This window comes from Halichoerus grypus, unplaced genomic scaffold (genome assembly GCF_964656455.1).
Source record: "Halichoerus grypus unplaced genomic scaffold, mHalGry1.hap1.1 HAP1_SCAFFOLD_191, whole genome shotgun sequence".
In the NCBI taxonomy this organism is placed as follows: Eukaryota; Metazoa; Chordata; class Mammalia; order Carnivora; family Phocidae; genus Halichoerus; species Halichoerus grypus.
In genome coordinates, this window is record NW_027555118.1 from 1486 (window position 1) to 22334 (window position 20849).

A 20849-nucleotide genomic window follows, 5' to 3' on the forward strand; every position below is an offset into this window, starting at 1 on the left:
AAGGCACACACACCTGGTTAGTGGCAAAACCTGTTCCTTCCACATTCTCTTAATACAGTAAGAGCAGTGGGTGCTAGAAGCCCTTCCAGGAAGAGAATACAGTTTAAAAGGCATTAAAGATTGTCCAAATGACATACTCAGCAAAAGCAAAAGATATTTCTATGGACCATAAATAATCTAACCTCAGAGCAAGTTACAATGTGGCAAATCTAGATTCATATGAATTTACTCCCACCCCCATACTCTTTCTCCTCACTGCCCACAGTAGGGGGACCTCTGGAGACATCTGAGCTTAGGAACTTGGTCTCCAGCCCCTTTAAGGGGTCTTCTGCTCCCCAAGTCAAACTTCCCCCTCCCAGCTGCAAGGAAACCTCAATTTCCTCATCTGTGCAATGCAAGAGTTTGAATAAATAACTGGTTTCCACACTCTGGTTGGTGAGTGATTACATCAGCCACATCAGATCAAGAATCAGAATCTCTGAAGATGGTCCCCCAAAATGTGTACTTTTAAAAACACTCAAGTAATTCTGAAAAGCAGCAAGTTTGGGAGACACTCAACTAGATGAACTTTGAGGACTAGGAGTGTTACAAATATGAATTCTATATGTATTATACACCTTAACAGTTGATGCCATTTGTTACCCCAGATGTCAGCTGGGGCTTAGTTCCCACTTAAAAACTAGGTAAAAACATATCAACACCCTTTTTAAACTATATGGAAAATTCTAATGACCTACTCAGGAGTTCCGTGAATATTCTATAGCACAGGCTCTCATTTCCAGCATGGACAAGGACTTCTGGCTTTAGCTAAATGCTTATTCTTTGCACTGAATCTTCCGGCTGTTTCTTCACTTCTGCTCTGGGGTCAGTTATGGGAGTTTGCTGATTTGTATGCACAAGATCACTCATCACCTAAGGCCTGTGGGGTGACCTTTACTGAGGGCTTTGGAGGGGTGGCAGGGGTGTTACTGCAGAAACACAAAACACTTTGGACTGAGTACCAGGCAAACCTGTCACCTGAGTCCTCTGGCCAGACACAAGTTATCCAGCAGCCCCTCCCTCTGCGTTTCCTCATGCGGTGCCCACGGGACAGAACACGGTCACGCACAGTCAGCAGGTGTCGCCATGAAGAGGTAGACATGAAGTGGATGGTGAGGCAGAGACAGGACTCAGACACGTGGGAGAGAATCAGTGGTCAGAGGAGCAAGCACACAGGTGGGAAAGGAAAGGTGCTGAAACCCGCTCTCTGCGGGGCAGCTGACCGAGTAGGGGGCGAGCGGGAAACGGGGCTGGGGAGGCGGACGGAGGACGGGCTGCGCGCCTGTGTCCTGGCTCTCAGGTGCTCAGACAAACGTCAGCACGAAGTGTTTCACTGTATTAAACCATGTCGGCATTGGATATAATCACTTACTCTGAGAGGCCTCAGATTTGGGGCAAGACCATCAGGAGCTGGAGGGCAGTGGCCCGTCTCCCCAGGCACACAGATCAAACTTAGACAAATGACAGAAGCCCAGTTATTCGGTTTTCTGAGAGCAGATCACAGGCTCTTCAGATCAGCTTGGCAGGGATGTTTTCTTTCCAATTTCCAAAAACAAAATGCAAACTCTCTTCTTGTTTTTGCCCCAGGCCAACTGCCCTAAGGTGGTTCCTAAGTCACTGAGCAAATTTTTGGATTCTCAGGGTTTTCCAGTCTCCCCTGGCCGTGGAACCTCCTGGGAAAACTCAGAGCCGACAGCTCACGTCACTGACACAGAACCACCTAGGAAAACATTAGCATCTAAAGCTCACCTCTGACACAGAGGACCTGCTATCATCTGCCCTCTGCTTTTTGCATTCGGGGTCCCTGAAAAGTCACCAAATGTTCTCCCGGTATCGTTCCAACGCCAGCCAGGTCCTTCCAGGGTTCTTCCCTATATGCTGATGTCAGGGGAAGGCAGGAGCCTGGACCTTTTCACTGGCGTGCCACCAGCGTTTTGGACCTTGCCTGACCCACATAGGTAGTTATACCTAGTTGATGAATGAATGAATGAATGAATGAATGAACAAATTGTGTTTGGGGCTCTTTCAGGCAAATGGGAGGACGGAAGATGGCAAGGGATGAAGAAAATGCCTATGGTAAGAATTGCCTCGCGGTGTGTACTGGCCTCAGGTGTCAGCTCTGGGGAACAAGGGGATGCGCTAAGTCAAGACGGAACGGACACAAATCCCAGAGGTGTCTCCATGCTGGGCTGAAACAGCAAGAGCCCAGATTTGCCTTTGTGCTGCATCTCTGCCCCTGCCCTACTGTGAGATATTAAGTGCTTTGACTAGTCTGTGCCTCCCAACCCAGAGGCTAAACCGAGGATAAGAAATCTACTCTGACCCCCACCGAAGCGGAGGTGGAGGGAATGAGAGGGAACACGATTTACCAGGTAGAATGCGCTAGAGAACAAGGATGGGGGCTTAACAGGTATCTTCCCGGCAGCAGGTGTAAGAGCTAGGGAGGAGGAGGGGAAGAGGGAAGGAGGGAAGAAGGAAAGAGACCAGCTCCCCTAATCCTCCGAGCAACCCCGGGAGAAACAACTCTCTGTCACCACTCCCATCCCTGCAGAAGAGGTTTAACACTCCGATGGGGCAACTTCCCCACGGTTACACGGCGGGCACAGCCGGGGCTGTGATTCCAACGCGCGGTGGCCGGGACGGCAGCCAGCCCTTCACTCCCGGGCCTCCGTGCCCTCCCGCCTCTCCTGGCTGCGACGCTGGGACGGCGCCTGGGACCAGCAGCCCGGAGGCCAGGGCAGGCGTCGGGCAGCAACAGGTCTGCAGCGCGTGCGGGCCCGGAGATCACGTCCGCGGGGTCCGGGCCTGCCGTCACGGACGGGTGCCCTCCAGGGACATGCGCTCCAGCTGCTGCAGCGGGGACAGGGGCCGGTGCTGAGGCCAAAGACCGAAGAGACAGGGGCACAGACGCCCCGGGGCGCAACGAGCTCTGACCAGACCCCCGAGGAAGGGCTCGCTGGGACCAGCAGAAGCCCCAGGCCTGGTGCTCTGCCGTGTTCCACAGGCGCCCCCGGGGCCCGCGGGAGCGGGACGCGGGTCCGAGGCGGGCAGCCCACGCCTACTGTGCCCTCACAGGTCCCGAGGACCCGGACGACGCGCCGCCCGCGCACGAGCCCCGGCTCAGGCTCGTCCTGGCCGGCAAGACCGGCGCGGGCAAGAGCGCCACGGGCAACAGCATCCTGGGCCACAGGCGCTTCCCGTCCAGGCTCGCGTCCACGCCGGTGACCAGGACCTGCGCCCTGGGGAGCCGCCGCTGGGCCCGCTGGCGCGTCGACGTCACCGACACCCCGGACCTCTTCAGCGCCGACGGCCGCCGCGCCGACCCGGACTGCGCCGAGCGGGGCCGCTGCTACCTGCTGTCGGCGCCCGGGCCGCACGCGCTGCTGCTGGTCACCCAGCTGGGCCGCTTCACCGCCCAGGACGAGCAGGCCGTGCGCGGCGTCCGCCAGCTCTTCGGGGCCGGCGTCCTGGCGCGGGCCGTGCTCGTCTTCACCCGCGCGGAGGACCTGGACGGGGCCTCGCTGCACGACTACGTGCGCGACACCGACAACCGCGCGCTGCGGGCCCTGGTGGCCGAGTGCGGCGGCCGCGTGTGCGCCCTGAGCAACCGGGAGGCGGGCGCGGCGCGCGACGCGCAGGTGGAGGAGCTGCTGGCGCTGGTGGAGCGGCTGGCGCGGGAGCACGCGGGCGCGCCCTTCACCAACGCCGTGTACGGCCTGGCCGAGGCCCTGCGCCACGCGCCCCCCGACCTCAGGCTCCGGCGGGTGGCGCAGCTGCTGGCGGCCGGCGGCCCGGGGCGGGGGCGGGGGCGGGGGCGGCGCTGGCTGGAGGCGGCGGCGCGCGGGGGGCGGCGGGCGCTCGTGCTGCTCGGGGGCGCGCTGCTGCTCGGCCTGCTGCTCTGGCGCCTCAGACCGCAGGCCTTGCGGGAGCTCAGTCCCGACTGACGGTCCAAGGAGGACTCGGGCCCTTCGGCTGAGGGTCGCTGCGCCGCTCGTGCGGTGTGCCTGCGGGGCCCACAGGCTCTTCTTTCCTCCTTCCCTGGCGGGGATCGGCCAGGCAGCGTCCCGCCAGGGCCGGGCTCCCGCAAAACCTTCCCCTGGGACGTGGCCCTCCCTGCGCTCTCCTCTCACTGAAGCCAAACAACCGGAGTTGCTTTTGTCTGTTTTCCCTGACCTCAGGCTGCCTTTCCCTGTCATTGGATTGTCTTCCCTGCTGTCTTTGCCCTCATGTCTCGTGGTCCCCCGAAGCCCGAGGGGGAGAGCCAACACAGAGCAGAACCTCAGTCCATCCTCGTTTATTTGAGTTCAATCTGAGTTGAATAAATATTGGAAACAATCACATTGTGTTAAAGGAAATCGGTATTTCCTTTAGATGGTAGATGTTTGTTCTGCCTTATATTCCTGTTGAACAGACACTAACTCTTGTCATTCCTAACCCAGTCTGCAAAGACCATACACCCCGGTGCAAACACACCCACACACATTCAGGCATGTGATCAGAAGAACAGAATACATTGGGATAAAACTGTCCATCTACCAGCCAGGCGATGTCTCCCTGGGCAGGGCCATTCCCACTCCTCAGCAGCTTGAAGGCAGACGGGTTCCTTAGGGGCCACTGAGACCCTGCAGAGAGTCACCTTCCAAAGAGGAGTGTTTTCCCTGGTTCACACACTCACAGGGGAAGGTTACACTTTCCAACTCAGGGATAAATTAAAAAACATTGGAGAGGTTTGGAAATTTCTCTTTTATTTTAATTTCAAAAATGGGGGCAGACAGTCTTGGGGGCCAACTGGTGAAATGATGTGAGGTGCAGAGTCATCTTCTGTCCCATGTGTCTCTGGGAGGGTCAGCTCCCTGGTCCAGGTCAAATGAGCCAGGTTAGCCCGTCTCGTCCATCCTGACTGTGCCTCCCTGTCTCTCCAGCACCCCTACCCTCACGCACAAACTCGAGCTCCTCTCTGATACTGCTGTGTATTTCCAAATCTGCCCCCTACCGTGCCCCCTGCCAGGTTGGCCTCATAGCCAGCCATTCTCAGCTGACTGATGACCTCAGCTTACTAATGAGATGCTTACAAAGGGACAATCCCGCTGCAACAGCTGAGCACAAATTGCAGAGAGACGCCCACAGTCCTGCATGGAAGCCATGCAGACACTAACAGGAACACCCAAGCCCAGTGCCAAGATTGGAAATTCCCTCAGCTGCAAAGGTCAATTTGGTTTAAGGGGTTGTGTGCAGATCCCAGCAGGAGCCCTGATAGGGAATCTTGATTTTGGTCTTGTTCATTTTTCAGTAGACTCTTGTGATGAACAAACAGAAACAAACAAAACAAAACAAAACATTGGCATTGTCTCTCTGCTGAGAAAGAGGAAAAGGGTCACCGGCAAAAATAAATACAAAAAATAAAAATGGAAAAAAGAATAGCAAGGTGTCCAGTGTGAACAATGGAAAGTTTTAACCCATGACCCAAATAGAAAAGTCAGATTCTTCTCTTTTTAGCTGGGGAGGTTGGGATCCCAGGGAGCTCCCAAGGGGCAGGGATTGAGCTGATGGAAATGTGGGAAGGAGCACTCTGGGGGTCCCACTAAGGCTGCAATCCAGGACACACTGGGAAGAGAGTGTGTTTGTGGGCAGTGTGTTACAAGCTGGGATATATACGAAAGGATAAAGGATGCCATGAAAAATATCTGAAACATATTAATGGGTAAAAACAGCGTATCATGCTAGGATAGCTGGACATCCACAGGCAAAATGTGAATTTGGATCCCTGTATCACGTTATATATAAATATTAGTATACAAAGTGGATCAAAGACCTAAACCAAGAGTTAAAACGGTAAGACTCTTTTTCTTTTCTAAAGATTTATTTATTTATTTGAGAGAGAGAGAGAACACAAGTGGGAGGGGCAGAGGGAGAGGGAGAGAGAATCTCAAGCAGACTCCGCACTGAGCACAGAGCCAGACGTGGGGCTCGATCCCATGACACTGAGATCAGGACCCAAGCCTTTGAAACCAAGAGACGGGCGCTTAACCGACTGCTCCCCTCAGGCACCCCAAAACTGTAAGACTCTTAAAACACAGCTGTAAATCTTTATAACCATGAGTTAGGCAATAGTTTCTAACGTATGACACCAAAATCACAATCGATCAGAGAAAAATAGAATAACTGGATTAAAACTCTTGCCCACCATAGAACACCATCAAAACTGAACAAACAACCCACAGAATGGGAGAAAATATGTGCAAATTCTGTATCTGATAAAGATCTAGTACCCAGAATATATAAAGCACTCTCACAACTCCACAATAAAAAGACAAATAACTCAGTTTTTTAAATAGGTAAAAAATTGGTTCAGCATTTCTCCCAAGAAGATACGCAAATGGTCAATAAACACATGAAAAGATGCTCAACATCATGAGTCAGTGGGGAAATGCAAATCAAAACCAAAATAAGATACCACTTCATATTCGCAGGATGGTTATAATTAAAAAAAAAAAAAAAAAGGAAAGAAAGAAAAGAAAAACTAACAAATACTAGTGAGGATGTGGAGAGATTGGACCCTGATACATTACTGGTAAGGGTGTCAAATGGAGCAACCACTATGGAAGGGAGTCTGGCAGTTCCTCAAAAAGTTAGACGCAGAGTTACCACGTGACTCAGTAATTCCACTCCTAGGTATGTACCCAAGAGAACTGAAAACATGTTCACACAAAAACTTATACATGAATGTTCATAGCAGCATGATTCATAATTGCCAAAAAAGTGGAAGCAACCCAAATGTCCATCAACTGATGGATGGATGGATGGAATATTATTTATCCAGGCCACCACATGAATGAAACTTGAAAGCATTATGCTAAGTGAAAGAAGCCAGATGGCACACAAAATATCACATAAAGGTATGACTCCATTTGTATGGAATGTCCAAAAACTGGAGTGGGCTCATGAGAGTGTCCTTGAGAGGGTTTGGTCCTTAGTTCCTTGTGCTCTGTCAACACTTATATTCAACTTCACTTTTTGAAATGTGTTGTTGTTTTTTTATGTAGGCTCCACACCCAGCATGGAGCCCACCACGGGGCTTGAGTTCATGACCCTGAGATCAAGATCTGAACTGAAATTGAGAGTCGGGAGATCAACCGAGTTATCCAGGAGCCCCTCAACTTCACTTTTTAAGCTTTTCTCCCCTCCTGTGGGTTGAATTGTGTTCCCGCAAAAAAGATATGTTCAAGTCCTAATCCGCAGTACCTATGAATGTGACCTTATTTAGAAATAAGGTCTTTGCAGATTTAATTGTTAAGATAAGACCATTTGGTCATCTCAACCCACATGACTGGTATCCTTATCAGAGGAGGGAAATGTGACCACAGGCACACACAGAAGGAAGACAGTCACATGAAGATGGAGGCAGAGATGGGACTATGCTGCCAAGGAACCCCTGGGCACATTGGGACCTGGAAGAGGTAAGGAAGGAAGCCCCTTCGGTCTTCACAGGGAGTATGGCCCTACCAACACTTTGATTTTGGATTTCTGGCCTCCAGAATTATGAGAAAATAAATTTATGGCTTCATAAGCCACCCAGTTTGTGGTACTTCATTATAACAGCCCTAGGAAATAATACAGTTGATGTTTGAACAACTTTGCGGATTGGGGCAGGGGGGGTAGTTGGTTAACAGCACTGATGTCGCCCCCACCCACAATTGAATATCTGAGTATAACTTTTTTTCCAGATACAATTAAAAAAAAAAATGTATTTAAATTCAATATCTGAGTATAACTTTTAACTCCCCCAGAACTTTACTAATAATGGAAATGGTTGATTAACACCTATTTTGTATGTTATATGTATTACATGCTGTATTCTTACAATAAAGTAAACTAGAAGAAGAAAATGTTATCATAAGGCGGGGACACCTGGGTGGCTCAGGTCTGCCTTCTGCTCAGGTCACGATCCTGGGGTCCTGGGATCGAGTCCTGCATTGGGCTCCCTGCTCAGTGGGGAGCCTGCTTCTCCCTCTCCCTCTGCCCCTCTCCCTGCTTGTGCTCTCTCTCTCTCTTTCTCTCTGACAAATAAATAAAATCTTCTAAAAAACCATAATGAGGAAAAATACATTTACCGTACTATACAGTATTTATTATTATTTTTTGAGATTTTAGTTTTAGGTAATCTCTACACCCAACATGGGACCCGAACCCACAACCCTGAGATCAAGAGCCACATGCTCCGCCGACTGAGCCAGCCGGGCGCCCCACATAGTACCGTACAGTATGTATTGAAGAAAAATTCACATAAAAGTGGACCCACGCAGTTCACACTCATGTTGTTCAAGAGCCAACTGAACATCCTTCATGTTGTGATTCCCTCTCATTAACCCTGGTCAACATACAAGAATTACATGTTTGTGCCATTCAAGGAGATGAAATGGCAGGTCGCACATAGATGTGAGTAGGCAGGGCAGTAAGGGAATGCAGGCTGCCCCCACATCACTCTCCTCTGAGGATGGCCCAGTGGTGGCAGTAATGACCTAGGGAGGACATCAGTCCCAAAGGGGCAGCTGTGGATCAAAACCGAAGCAAGCTGAGCCCCACTGTGAAGCTGGGTGACATTCAAGCACAAGGTGATCATTCATGAGGACAAATTGGAAGCGCCTGGAAAGATACCTGCCCTAACCCTAAATACATAGTGGGAGGGGGGCTAGGTGCCTGGTTCCTACCGTTCTGTAGACAAGGGCTATAGAAGTGGCAGACCCTGGAGAGGTACAGGGTCATCTCCAGAGTTCTCATCAGGAACCATGGACATCAGAAGGAAGTGACAAAGCATTTTTCAAGTGTTTAAAATAAAGGACTGACAACCCAGGATTCTGTTGCCAGAGAATATGTTCTTCAAGAATAAAAGGGGAATCATGACATTCTCAGGTGAAGGGAAACTAATTAAGGGAATTTGTCACCAGGAGACCTTCTCAAAAAGACTAAGGAAGATTTGAAACAGAAAGGAAACAATAAAAGAAGGAACCTTGGAACACCGGGAAGAAAGAAAGTAGCAAAAATGTAGGTAAATGGACTCTCCTTCTCCTTGAGTTCTAATTATGTTTGATGATTGAAGAATATATTGCAACACTGTCTGATGTGGTTCTAAATTTATGTAGAAGAAATACATTTAAGACAATTACATCGTAGGGCGCCTGGGTGGCTCAGTTGTTGGGCGTCTGCCTTCGGCTCAGGTCATGATCCCAGGGTCCTGGGATCGAGCCCCGCTTCGGGCTCCCTGCTCCAAGGGAAGCCTGTTTCTCTCTCTCACCCTCCCCCTGCTTATGTTCCCTCTCTCGCTTTGTCTCTCTCTGTGAAATAAATAAATAAAAATCTTAAAAAAAAAAAAAGACAATTACCTTTTAGACAGGGGAGTTTCAATGTTCTAAAGGGTGGTTAAGTTCATATACTTCACTCTGGCTGGTAAAATGATAATACCAATGGACGGTGGTAAGTTATATATATATGTGTGTGTGTGTGTGTGTGTGTGTGTGTATATAAAATAATACCTAGAACAACCACTAAACCACTAAATAGTTATTCAGAAAGGGACACTTTAAAATAGTGTTTTTAAAACAGTGTTTCTAAAGTGTCCCTTTCTGAATAACTATTTTAGTGGTTGTTCTAAGTATTATAGTACAAAATTAGACACACAGATCAACAGAACAGAAGAGAAAATCCAGAAATGAACCCACAACTATATGGTCAATTCATCTTTGACAAAGCAGGGAAGAATATTCAATGGGCAAAAGATAGTCTCTTCAACAAATGCTGTTGGGAAAATTGGACAGCAAAATGCAAAAAATGAAACTGGACTACTTCTTACACCATACACAAAAATAAATTCAAAATGGATGAAAGACCTAAATGTGAGGCAGGAAACCATTAAAATCCTAGAGGACAGCACCGGCTTCAACCTCTTTCACATTGGCCATAACAACTTCTTACTAGATCTGTCTCCCGAGGCAAGGGAAACAAAAGCAATAATATACTATTGGGGACTTCCTCAAAATAAAAAGGTTCTGCACAGCAAAGGAAACAATCAATAAAACTAAACGGTAACTGACAGAATGGGAGAAGATATTTGCAAGTGATATGTATCTGATAAAGGGATAGCATCCAAATTATAAAGAACTTATAAAGCTCAACACCCCAAAAATGAATAATCCCACTAAAAAACAGGCAACAGGCATGAATAGACATTTTCCCAAAGAAGACAGATGGCCAACAGACCGGTGAAAAGATGCTCAACATCACTTATCATCAGTGAACTACAAATCAATACTACAAGGAGATATCACCTCACACCAGTCAGAATGGCTAAAATCAATAACACAGGAATCAGCAGGTGTTGGCGAGGATGTAGAGAAAGGGGAATCCTCTTGCACTATTGTTGAGAATTCAAAGTGCAGCCACTCTGGAAAACAGCATGGAGATTCCTCAAAAAGTTAAAAATAGAACTACCTTATGACCCAGCAATTGCACTGCTAGGTATTGACCCAAAGAATACAAAAATACTATTCAAAGGGATACATGCACCCCGAGGTTTATAGCAGCATTATCAACAATAGCCAAATTATGAAAAGAGCCCATATATATAATAGAATAGTACTCAGCCACCAGAAAGAATGAAATCTTGCCATTTGCAACAACATGGTTGGAGCTAGATAGTATTCTGCTAAGTAAAAGAAGTCAGTCAGAGAAAGACAAATACCATATGATTTCACTCATATATGGAATTTAAGAAACAAAACAAATGATCATAGGGGGGAAAAAAGAGAGAGGAAAACCAAAAAACAGACTCTTAACTATAGACAACAAACTGACGGTTACTGGAGGGGAGATGGGGGGTAGGGGGACGGGTGAAATAGGTGATGGGGATTAAGGAGGGTGAAATAGGTGATGGGGATTAAGGAGGGCTGATGAGCACCCGGTGTTGTATGGAAGTGTTGAATCACTAAATTGTATGCCTGAAACTCATAATACACTGTATGTTAACTAATTGGAATTTAAATAAAAACTAAAATGAATGAATCAATATAAAAACACTATATTAAAATCAGAATAGAATTATAAAATTGTTCAAGTAACCCACAGGAATGTAGAGGAAAAAATAGAGAAGTGAAAACTGGAGAGAACAGGGGAAAAAACAAAATAAAAATGGCAGACTTATACACTAACACCTCAATAATTAATTCTACTAAATGTAGGGATCTAAATTAAAAGATAGAAACTGGAGAGTAGATTAAACCATATGACCCAAGTATATGCTGCTTCCCGAAAATAATTTCAGATGTGATGGTAGAAACAAGTTGAAAAGGATGAGAAAAGATAAATAGCGCAAATGTTAAACATGCAAAGGAAAGAAGGAATGGCTATATTAATATCAAATAAAGTGGACTTCAGAGCAAAGAAAATTACCAAAACCAGAGAGGGACACTATGCAGTGATGGAAAGGTCAATCCATCAAGAAGACAAAGCAATCCTAAATGTGTATTCCCAAAAACAGAACTGCAAAACGTGTGCAGCAAAAACGGAAAGAATCGAAAGCAGAATTGAGGAATCCACACTTCCATTTGGAGACTGCATATCCCTCTCTCAACCACTGATAGTGCAATTATGAGAAAATGAGCAAGATTATAGGAGAACTGACCCCATGACACCATCAATCAACAGGATCTAACTGATATTGTTAGAAACAAGCGGAGCAGACCCATCCTTCTCAAGTGCACATGGAACACGGACCTAGATAGACCACATCCTGGGCTACGAGACAAATCTCAACAAATGTAAGAGAGTTGAAACCGTATGGAGTGTGTTCTCCGACCACAATGGAATCCAGCTAGAAATCAGTAAGAGAGAGGTACCAGAAATGTCTTCTTCTCTGCCCTAGCAGCCTCGTGATTCCCTAAACCATCATCGGAATCAGAGCAAAGGCCTTACTGATGGCCCTCCAGTGTCGAATTCTAAGGCTGAAAAGGGAATTTTCTGGGCTTGGAAAACACTCAAGACTCTGTCACTGAAGGGTGGAAAAGTAAGTGGTAAAGACCCATTTCCTCTTTTTTTCTACCCATTGCTAAGCCAACCTCCTTTGTTATTGAAGAGAAGGGGCAGATTACTCTCCCTAGTGCATGTCTGTCCCCGGCCCCAATACTCACTCCTTTTCCACTTTGAGCACAGATGGCTTTGCTCAAGAATGGACAAACCCAGCGTCGACTCACCCTGGGCCAGCCTCTGCCCATGCTCCAGCTTAGCCAACCCTCTAGGCATGATCAGCTCAACTATGTAATTTAGCCCCTTGGTGGAAGGTCTGAGGGCAGCTGCCTGGTCGGGGCAGACACCTTCCAGGCTGTGTGAGAATAGGCCTTCCCGGATGCTGGGCACACCCCGGCTCACAGCCCTGGGGCACTGGCAAGTCTCTTCCATCCACTCACGGCGATTTCAGGGACTCCAACTCCACTCACACAGGAGAAAAACGACTCTCTTTTTTTGACAAGAGAGGACCCTGAGGCCCAGAAAGCTTAGATAGCATGTACCAGGCCACCCTGACTACCAGACCTGGAACCATCATCTGAGTCCTACAGTTTACCTTCCGTCTGTCCCTCCACGCTCCTCTCCAGACCCCATCCCATCCACTCAACGATGAGACTGTGGGAAATGCGGAAGTGAAATCTCAAGTCAGAGTTCGATGGGAAGAAATCTGAATTATGAAACACGATTTCTCTTCCCTTATCTCTGCTCAGTCTTCGGGAGAAAGGGAAATAACACACCCTGTTGAGAAAGGAGTGTTGAAATCTCCAGCTATAACCAGGGATGTGTCGGTTTCTCCATTCACTTCTGCCAGTTTTACTTCTTCAATTTTGAAGTTTTCTTGTTTTTCTGAAACTCGGTTACTTATGAGGTGCATGCGATGAAGGACAGTTGGAAGAAAGGCAGGCAGGGACAAGGGGCCCCCGCCCTAAGAGGAAACCACTTGTAAGAGGATTTTACACCACCCTGGAAGGAGCCCTCCACCCTTTCCCACGTGATAGATAGATGACGGAAACCTGATTGGATGACAGGCACAGGGAGGGCTAATCAGATTAAAACAGCGAGCCAACAAGCCCATAAAACCCCCTAGACTTAGAAATTCAAACTGAAGCGAGGGGACATGGAACTCATTTCTTGCTTTGAGGCAAAGAAACTCTACTCCAGTATCTGCAAACAGTGGATGTCAGGCTTTCTGCCAATTTCTTTCCCCCAAATTACTTCTGTTTCTATGAGAAGGAGTGAATATTATTCTCTTCCTTTATTTCCAACCACTGAGAATTTCCCAGTGACTGCTTTTCCTAAGGCTCAGCCCCCATCCTGTTGCACTGACCCCTTTCTCTCCTTCGCCACCATGCACAGGCCCCCTCCTGCACCTTCTCTTCTAGTCGCTTTCACCTCAGGATCTCTTCTCATCTCAGGATCCCTCCCCAACCTCCATCCTCATCATTGTCTCTCGCAGGGATGGGGTTGGGGGTGGGCATCAGCTCTTATGACTAACTCCGATGAAATCAGGTATGTTTCCAAATAAAATAAGGAATCTGCCACCGGCTTTTCATAAAACACCTGTCTCCCATCAACAGCCTGACGGCACAAAGGTGGGACCAGAGGTGGGACATCCCCACAGCTTCACCGCCCACCACCTGCCTCCCAGCACGTCCCCAAACATTTCCGGACAGTTAGTTTCTCATGTACCATCACAATTTTTAACAAAACAAAAACAGAAAAATAATTTTTCCTTTGGATTTTATTGACCTAAGAGCACTCGAAGAAAATGGACAGTATGTCTGATGTGACGAAGAGCAAAAGAACGTGAAATCGTGTAAAAAACAAAGAATCTGACACAGAGATGGCGACCCTGAAAACATAAGTCAGCTGATTGCAGAAATCACTGAAAATGCTCAGTGTCCATGAGTAATACTCAAGTTAATTAAAATGGCAAGAAAAATCAAAATGCCTATAATGAGGACAACAGCTATCCCACAATTAGAAAACATCCATCTTGTGACTCTGAGGAGCGCCCCGCAGGCCCAGTTACTCCTGGGGTCTCTCAGGTGTCGCCTTTGCTTTCCCAGCTGTGCCCGCACCCTGTCCAGGTAGGCCCTGTACTCTTCCCCGCAGGCGCCGCCCCCCCTTTGCCGCAGCCTCTGGGCTTCAAAGAAGAGGTCATTGCTGTGGAAGGCGCCCTCGTTCTCCCTCTCCAGCCTCCCCACCACAGCCATCAGCTCGACCAGCTGCGCCTTCTGCTCCTCCCCGGTGGCCGTGTTGTTGAAGCCACAGTACCTCCTCCCACACTCCCCCACCAGGCTCCTCAGGCTCTGGTTGTCCGTGTGTGTGACGTAATCGTGCAAGGACTCGCCGTCCAAGTCCTCCTTGTGGGTGAAGAGGACCACCACGTGCTTCATGACTCCTGCCCCGAAGACCTCCTTCACCCTCCTCACGGCCACCGTGTCCTGGGCAGTGAAGCGCCCCAGCTGGGTCACCAGCAGCAGTACGTGGGGCCCCGGGGCAGAGAGCAGGTAGCAGTCCCCGATGTCCTTGTACATCTCTTGGGTCTGAGCCTCTGCCTCAAAGATGGAGGGCGTGTCAACCACCAGGATGTTCCTTCCGTTCCAGGTCCCTGTCTCGCCCTGGCACGTTTTGGTCACAGGCTGGGTCCCCAGCCTGGATTCAAACACTGGCTGGCGGAGAATGCTGTTCCCTGTGGCACTTTTCCCAGTGCCTGTCTTGCCCACCAGGACGATCCTCAGTGAGGTGGATGTTGCAAACCAGTTATCTTCCTCTCTGCCTAGAAAAAACAATTTTTTGTGTCTCACTAAGTTGGTGATTCTTAAGGTTTTCAGGTCTTGGACCTTCATGATATCTCATGAAACTCGTGGACCTCCCTCCCCAAAATCAATCCTATCTAAATACATACGGAAGTTTGTATACAACTTTAGGATGCCCGTGGATCATAGAAAGCCTACGTTAGAAGCTCATGCTCAGACCCACAGCCCAGGGAGGAAGTGCCCTAGGATCTCCAAGCACTTCCTCTAGAGCAGGGAAAACAGGGCTTTTTGGGGAACAGGACTGTGGTCCCCGTGCTTTTCTACAGATGGTGATTTGGCCAATTTCATGCTAAATAAATATAAGTTTAGAAGGAGGCAGGGGACGAGAAGCCACAAAGGAGAAAATATTATCCCCTCTTTTCCACCCCTACATCCCCATCATACTCCCACAGCGGCGCTCAACACATGCATCTGAACCTCAGGGGAAAAGGACATCTCAGAGGTCAGAGGTGCAATGACCTCCACCAAGGACCAGCTGAATGTCCCGGGTCTCTGCTCTTGGGGTGGGCACTTGGATCTTTGAAACTGAGGTGACAGAAGATCATGAATGTCAAGGACAAAGTCCGGGAGATGCCCCTGGATGGGAAGCTGGTGAAGAGTGAGGGGCATTAGAAGCACGGGGGTTGGAGAGATCTGGCCGACCGAATCGCAGGAGATGACTACAGAATGGTGTTGGGGAGGGTGACACTGAGCCAAGAGTAAAATCTTCAAGGGGTGAAGGCGGGTGAGAACCCCAGGACTTTTAGAGTTCTTATGAGTTCAAATGAATTAAGTTCATTTCAGCCTCCTAAAATCTCTTACTTTATTCTTTCTACTCGGTGTTGGTTCTTCCTTTCCTTCAGTATTGGTAACAAGCATGATTCCTAAATCTCTATGGGAACTTTTCCTCTTTCCAGTTGGGAGCAGACCGGGAAAGAGAAATTGTTTTCACAATCTGGTTCCAAATCCTTCAGACTCTGACTTGGGAGTTTCACTTCCACATTTCCCACCAATCATGTGTGGGTGACAGTGGATGGGGTGATGACCACAGGGAAGGTAGAGAACAAGTGATTTTTGCCTCTTTCTTCTTCCCTTTTTTTTAAATTTTTATTTTTTTAAAGATTTTATTTATTTATTTGAGAGAGAAAGAGAAATAGCACGAGTATGAGGGGTAGGAGGAGACAGAGAGAGAATATGAAGGAGACTCCATACTGAGCATGGAGCATGATACGGGGCTCGATCCCAGGACCCTGGGAGCATGACCCGAGCTGAAACCAAGAGTCAGACGCTCAACTGACTGAGCCACCCAGATGCCCCTCTTCTTCACTTTAAAATAACAGGGTTTCTATCCCTGTGTTTGAAGTGGGGGTTGATGGAGAGAGAACGGTGACTCTCCCGGGTGCCTGGAGCTCCTGAACACGTCCAGGCTTCCTTACCTTCAGCCATCGTTCCGTATCTGCCCCTCTGAAGCCCTTCCATCCTCTTCTGGAATAGAAAACAGGAAAGGAATAAAAGCAAGTATCCATATAGGAGTTGCTAAGGCCTGAGAACACTTTTAATGCAGACATCTAAGAATAATTATCCTAGGATGAGCCATTTCCATTGCTAATTTTTGAACTCATATTATACTTTCAAATACCTATGACTAACTTTAGGCAAACCCCAGGCGAAGTTAGCTTATGTTAACGCAATGCACTTGTTGCTTTTTTTTTTGCAACTTATAGGAAATTAGGAAATATTTTAAAACAGATCAGTTGATTCTCTCTCTCCAACTTGAAATGAAATGAAAAAAACCATTCTTCTGTGGAACCAGGAGTGGGACATTATTATTAGCGTTTGCAATCAAAGTAGGTGAACTTGCTAGAATACAGAAAAAAAAAACTGCCTTGCTGTAAATGACATTGGTTTGTCTGAAGTACTGAGAATTTCCAGTCCCACAAGCTGTGTCAGATGGATATTCCAGGGGCAAAGAGGAAAGCACAAGGTTCCTTCCAGTGGGAGGGCTGAGTGGGGACAAGGACTCCTTCAGGGACTGACAGCGGAGGAAAGAGTGGTAGAGAGCCGAGCACTGACACCTTCCTTACCCCTTCCAACCCCCACCCCACCCCCCATCAGGGAGTTGGTGGAGAGAAGGTGGTGCCATAACTGAAGGGAAAGAATCAACATTCAGGACAAATTCAAGATACCTCATCCTCATCGCCTGCTCAGATTTTAATCCAGTTTCTTTCCTGGTGGGCTCTGAGGTCCTGGTCTCCCAATATCATCATTTTTGTATCCCAGCAGATTTAACCAGAAATCGACACAACCATTGGCATGAAAGTTTCATTGGAATGAGGCAGGACATTGGGTCCTTCTTCTGGGGGTTAGAAAAGGCAAGTGCGCACGAGACACGCAACCGTAATTAAGATGAGCTCTGAGGCTGTATTGTATTTATTCAGTTTTAAAGGTGATGTGGTTATGAAACCACCTTATTAAGTGGTGAAGTCCACAAAGTTATACAACAAATGGCCACCATTTGCCATGAACGAATGTAAATATTTCAGCATCTGCTGCAGCTGTTCTGTTTGATCGAGAAGTGGAAACATTACACATATAGCTCCATTTACATTTTCCGGCTCCCCAGTCTCAGTCCCCCTTCCCTCTGTCCTTCAGAGGGAACCAATATTCTGAGGATTTTATGGATCATTCTCGTTTGTCTATTTATACTTCTACATACACATGTCTTTATAGATAATGTATAGTACTGTTTTCTATTTGCAACTTTTTATATAAATGATGTTATGTATGCAACATTTTATCAATTTTTGAAAAGATTTTATTTATTTATTTAGAGAGAGCACGAGTGGGGAGAGGGGCAGAGGGAGAGAATCTCAAGCAGACTCCACACTGAGCGTGGAGCCCTACCTGGGGCTCAATCCCACAACCCTGAGATCATGCCCTGAGCCGAAATCAAGAGTCGGACGCTTAATGGACTGAGCCACCCAGGTGCCCCTCAATTATTTATTAGCAAACGTTTAAGCTGTTTCAAACAACATGCTTGCTTCTACAAACAATGCTGCAGAATAATCTCATCTCTGTCCCCCGGCGCACACGTGCAACAAGTTACCTGGGACAGACAGCTGCCCCCTGACTAGATATTGCCAAGTATGACCCCAGGATGGTTGGGCGAACTCCCACTGGCGCCGGCCACAGATGAGAATTCCCAAACCTGCACTTGAACTTGGTGACATTAGACTTAATTTTTTGTTACTCTTAAGGGCATAAGTAAGGACATCTGAATTGGTTTAAACTTGCATTTTACTAATTACCATTGAATCAAAAATGTTTTTCATAGTTTGTTATTCGGGTTGCTTCTGTTATAATGAAATAACTTTTGCTCCTTCTTCCATTCATGCAGTGGATTTTTTTGGCCCTCCTTGGGGGAAACCATCCACTTCCAGGTTATCAGAATATATTAAGACAACTTCCTTCCTTTGTTTCCTTTCTTCCTTTCCTTCTCCCTCCTTTCCCCCGCTCCCTCCTTTCCTTAAGCCCTGAGAAGAGCATTTTCCTCACGCTTTTGCATGGGCTGTCCTAGCCTCTGGTCAATTATCCGTCTTCTGCTAAAACTGCTCAAATTCTCTGACATCTTTTGTACTTTAGATGACATTTTCTGAGGTTTGGGAACCTCGGAAAATATGCTGGAATCAATCAATTCATGTGATCAAGACCATGATAGAGGTGAGGATGTTGACAATGGGCTTCATCATTGGAAGCATCCTCTCTGCAGCCATCTGTAACCTTCAAAGTTCTTTCCTGTCCATGATTCTAATTGTCCTTCTAAATTCCCTGTGATGTGATCAAAATAGGTGTTGACATGTCTATTTGCATATCAGGAAATTGGACATCAAATGACCTGCCCAAGGTCACCAGATTGCCACAGAGCTAAGATTAAAAAAAGGTAGGGTGCTCCTTGGCCTGCATATTCTCCTTGATTCCACAGGGAGTAAAAGAGATTATTCTAAAGAAGTCCACAAGCCTCTTGGAACACCACATACAATGTTACCATCCCACAGTCAGGACATAAACTGATGTTGACAGGCTGGAAGCCTGCCTTAAAATCAACACAGAGAATTGTATTGCAAAACCTTGAGTGCATGTTTTTTCTTCTTTTTTTAAAAGATTATTCAAAAATAAAATTGCAGGGGGAAGGAGTTGCTCTGAATTGAAGCATTTCAGTTTAAAACAATCTGATGTTTTGACTTGATTAAGTGAGACCCAAATGGAGCAATGTGGCTGACACAAAATGCCAGTGAACCTCAGGTTATATTAGCTGAGATGCAGCCCAGGTGGTTCTCCTGAGCCATCTTCTGAGTGGTCAGACTGTAGGGGGAGACATACGTTCCCCCCTGAGGGACAGATTTTTAGGCAGATATTAACAGATTAAGAAAGTGTGCAGGGCCGCCTGGGTGGCTCAGTTGGTTAAGGGTCCGACTCTTGATTTTGGCGCAGGTCACGATCTCAGGGTCTTGAGATCAAGCCCCTTGCCTGACTTGGTACTCAGTGCGGTGTCTGCTTGAGATTCTCTCCCTCATCCTCCCACCCTTGCCTGGGTGCATGCTCTCTCTAAAACAAAACAAATAAGTAAAATCTTAAAAAAGAACGTGTCCAGAGGCAAGTCAGAAATGATATTGACAGAAAAGCTATAAATGAGTCGTAGACAAAATAGTAACAGGATGGTAAAGCATCAGAAAAGACTGGGGGAAGCACCTGTAGCTGAAGGAATGCCGTATGTGTCAATCTCAGAGCAGGCCAAAGTGAGAGAACAGGGAATGGAGGCAGATTTCTCCTCCAAAAGGACAATTCTGCCTCATCTCCTCCAAAACGGGACCAGGTGTCACCAGAGAGTGGCAAGCAGCGAGCAAGCAGAGATTATGACGGCATCAGACAGGGATAGTAGGAGGATCTAGCTTAGGTAAGAGTTTAAGGCAAAGAAACGTAATGTACATTCTGATTTTTAAATTATATGAGCCTGATTTTATTTTTTATTTTATCAAACTTGAGAAAGCAGGCTCTCTAATGCTGTTCTAAGAAGGATAAAAACACTTCTTGTCTGCCTTATTCTTAAGTATCTCCTTCACTCATCTGCCGAGTCCCTACATTTCCTGGTATGATTGACACTGGTTGGGTACTTTAGTCATTGTGATGTTGTGATGTGTCTTTCACGGAAGGGTTAACAGACAAAAGGATTGTTCCCATATGTCCTGAGCATAGTCCGTTTGCCTTAGAATAGAGTCCCTCCTCATGTCACAGGAAATGGGGGGCGGGGGGATTTGGGAGAGAATGGAATGGCTTCCAGATCAAAGTCATGAGACAACGCCCCCTGAGGAGTCTCCTTTGAAAGGCTGGGTTCATGGGTGGTGAGAAAATAATGATTCCATATTTGCCATTTGGAACCCTGAGAATCCATCTTCTCCCAGACAGACCTTTTGGACGGAGAAGACTCCGTCATGAAATCGCTGGGTCGTGAGCACAGGGTGAGAGGTTCCCAGCCTGCTTCCCGGCCACCCGAGTCCACTGTGCACGATACTCTGACCATCACCGGCCGGGTCCACTGAGGGGCAAACCCACAAGAGCGGTAGCCTGGGTGAGATCACAGCAGAGTCCCCAGCTGGGGCCAGACCCGGGGCCCTCAGACCCCCAAAGATGCTGGGACCCGCACCGGGTTCCCCTTACCAGGCGCAGGGCTTCGGGCTCCGTGCTGGACGGCGTCTCCCCAGGCTGCTCTCAGGGCGCAGGCAGCTCTGGGCGGTGGGGAGCGGGCGGCTCTCCCCGCGGCTCTCGGGGCGCAGGCGGCTCTGGGGCGCGGGCGGGCGGCTCTCGTGGCGGCTGCAGGTTCTCGGGGCTGCTCTCCAGGCGGCGAGGGCGCAGCAGGAAGCGGGGGTGGGGGTGCGGCTGGGGAGGAGCTGCGAGTGA

The 20849-nt window shown here is 47.8% G+C and overlaps 2 protein-coding genes across 5 annotated transcripts; one reads left to right on the top strand and one right to left on the bottom strand.

The window, feature by feature from the left end:
* Nucleotides 1-1038: 1038 nt before the first annotated feature.
* Nucleotides 1039-4377, top strand: LOC118545470 (GTPase IMAP family member 1-like). Of its 2 annotated transcripts, XM_036107746.2 has the most exons (3): nucleotides 1039-1215; nucleotides 2069-2115; nucleotides 3115-4377. In XM_036107746.2, the coding sequence occupies exons 2-3, from the start codon at nucleotides 2073-2075 to the stop codon at nucleotides 3981-3983; spliced, it is 912 nt and encodes a 303-aa protein (XP_035963639.1). In that variant the 5' UTR covers nucleotides 1039-1215; nucleotides 2069-2072; the 3' UTR covers nucleotides 3984-4377. The 2 variants fall into 2 exon arrangements, with proteins under 2 accessions (XP_035963639.1, XP_077921729.1); XM_078065603.1 differs by lacking the exon at nucleotides 1039-1215 and having other exon boundaries at nucleotides 1749-2115.
* Nucleotides 4378-13816: 9439 nt separating this feature from the next.
* LOC144380809 (GTPase IMAP family member 5-like) lies at nucleotides 13817-20722 on the bottom strand. Of its 3 annotated transcripts, XM_078065600.1 has the most exons (4): nucleotides 20610-20722; nucleotides 17081-17250; nucleotides 16331-16379; nucleotides 13817-14875 (listed from the first exon to the last, which is right to left on the bottom strand). In XM_078065600.1, exons 3-4 carry the CDS (start codon nucleotides 16371-16373, stop codon nucleotides 13989-13991), a joined length of 930 nt encoding a protein of 309 aa, XP_077921726.1. In that variant the 5' UTR covers nucleotides 16374-16379; nucleotides 17081-17250; nucleotides 20610-20722; the 3' UTR covers nucleotides 13817-13988. The 3 variants fall into 3 exon arrangements, with proteins under 3 accessions (XP_077921726.1, XP_077921724.1, XP_077921725.1); XM_078065598.1 differs by lacking the exon at nucleotides 17081-17250; XM_078065599.1 differs by lacking the exon at nucleotides 20610-20722 and having other exon boundaries at nucleotides 17081-20586.
* Between the last annotated feature and the right edge of the window lie 127 nt (nucleotides 20723-20849).

What these genes read in the sequence shown, in the direction of transcription:
- LOC118545470 (XM_036107746.2), top strand. Translation starts at nt 2,073, where the DNA reads ATGGGAGGACGGAAGATGGCAAGGGATGAAGAAAATGCCTATG. An exon ending in GGATGAAGAAAATGCCTATG is followed by an intron (nt 2,116 to 3,114) that starts GTAAGAATTGCC and finishes GTGCCCTCACAG; the next exon opens with GTCCCGAGGACCCGGACGAC.
- LOC144380809 (XM_078065598.1), bottom strand. Translation starts at nt 16,373, where the DNA reads ATGGAAGGGCTTCAGAGGGGCAGATACGGAACGATGGCTGAAG. An exon ending in ATACGGAACGATGGCTGAAG is followed by an intron (nt 14,876 to 16,330) that starts GTAAGGAAGCCT and finishes TGTTTTTTCTAG; the next exon opens with GCAGAGAGGAAGATAACTGG.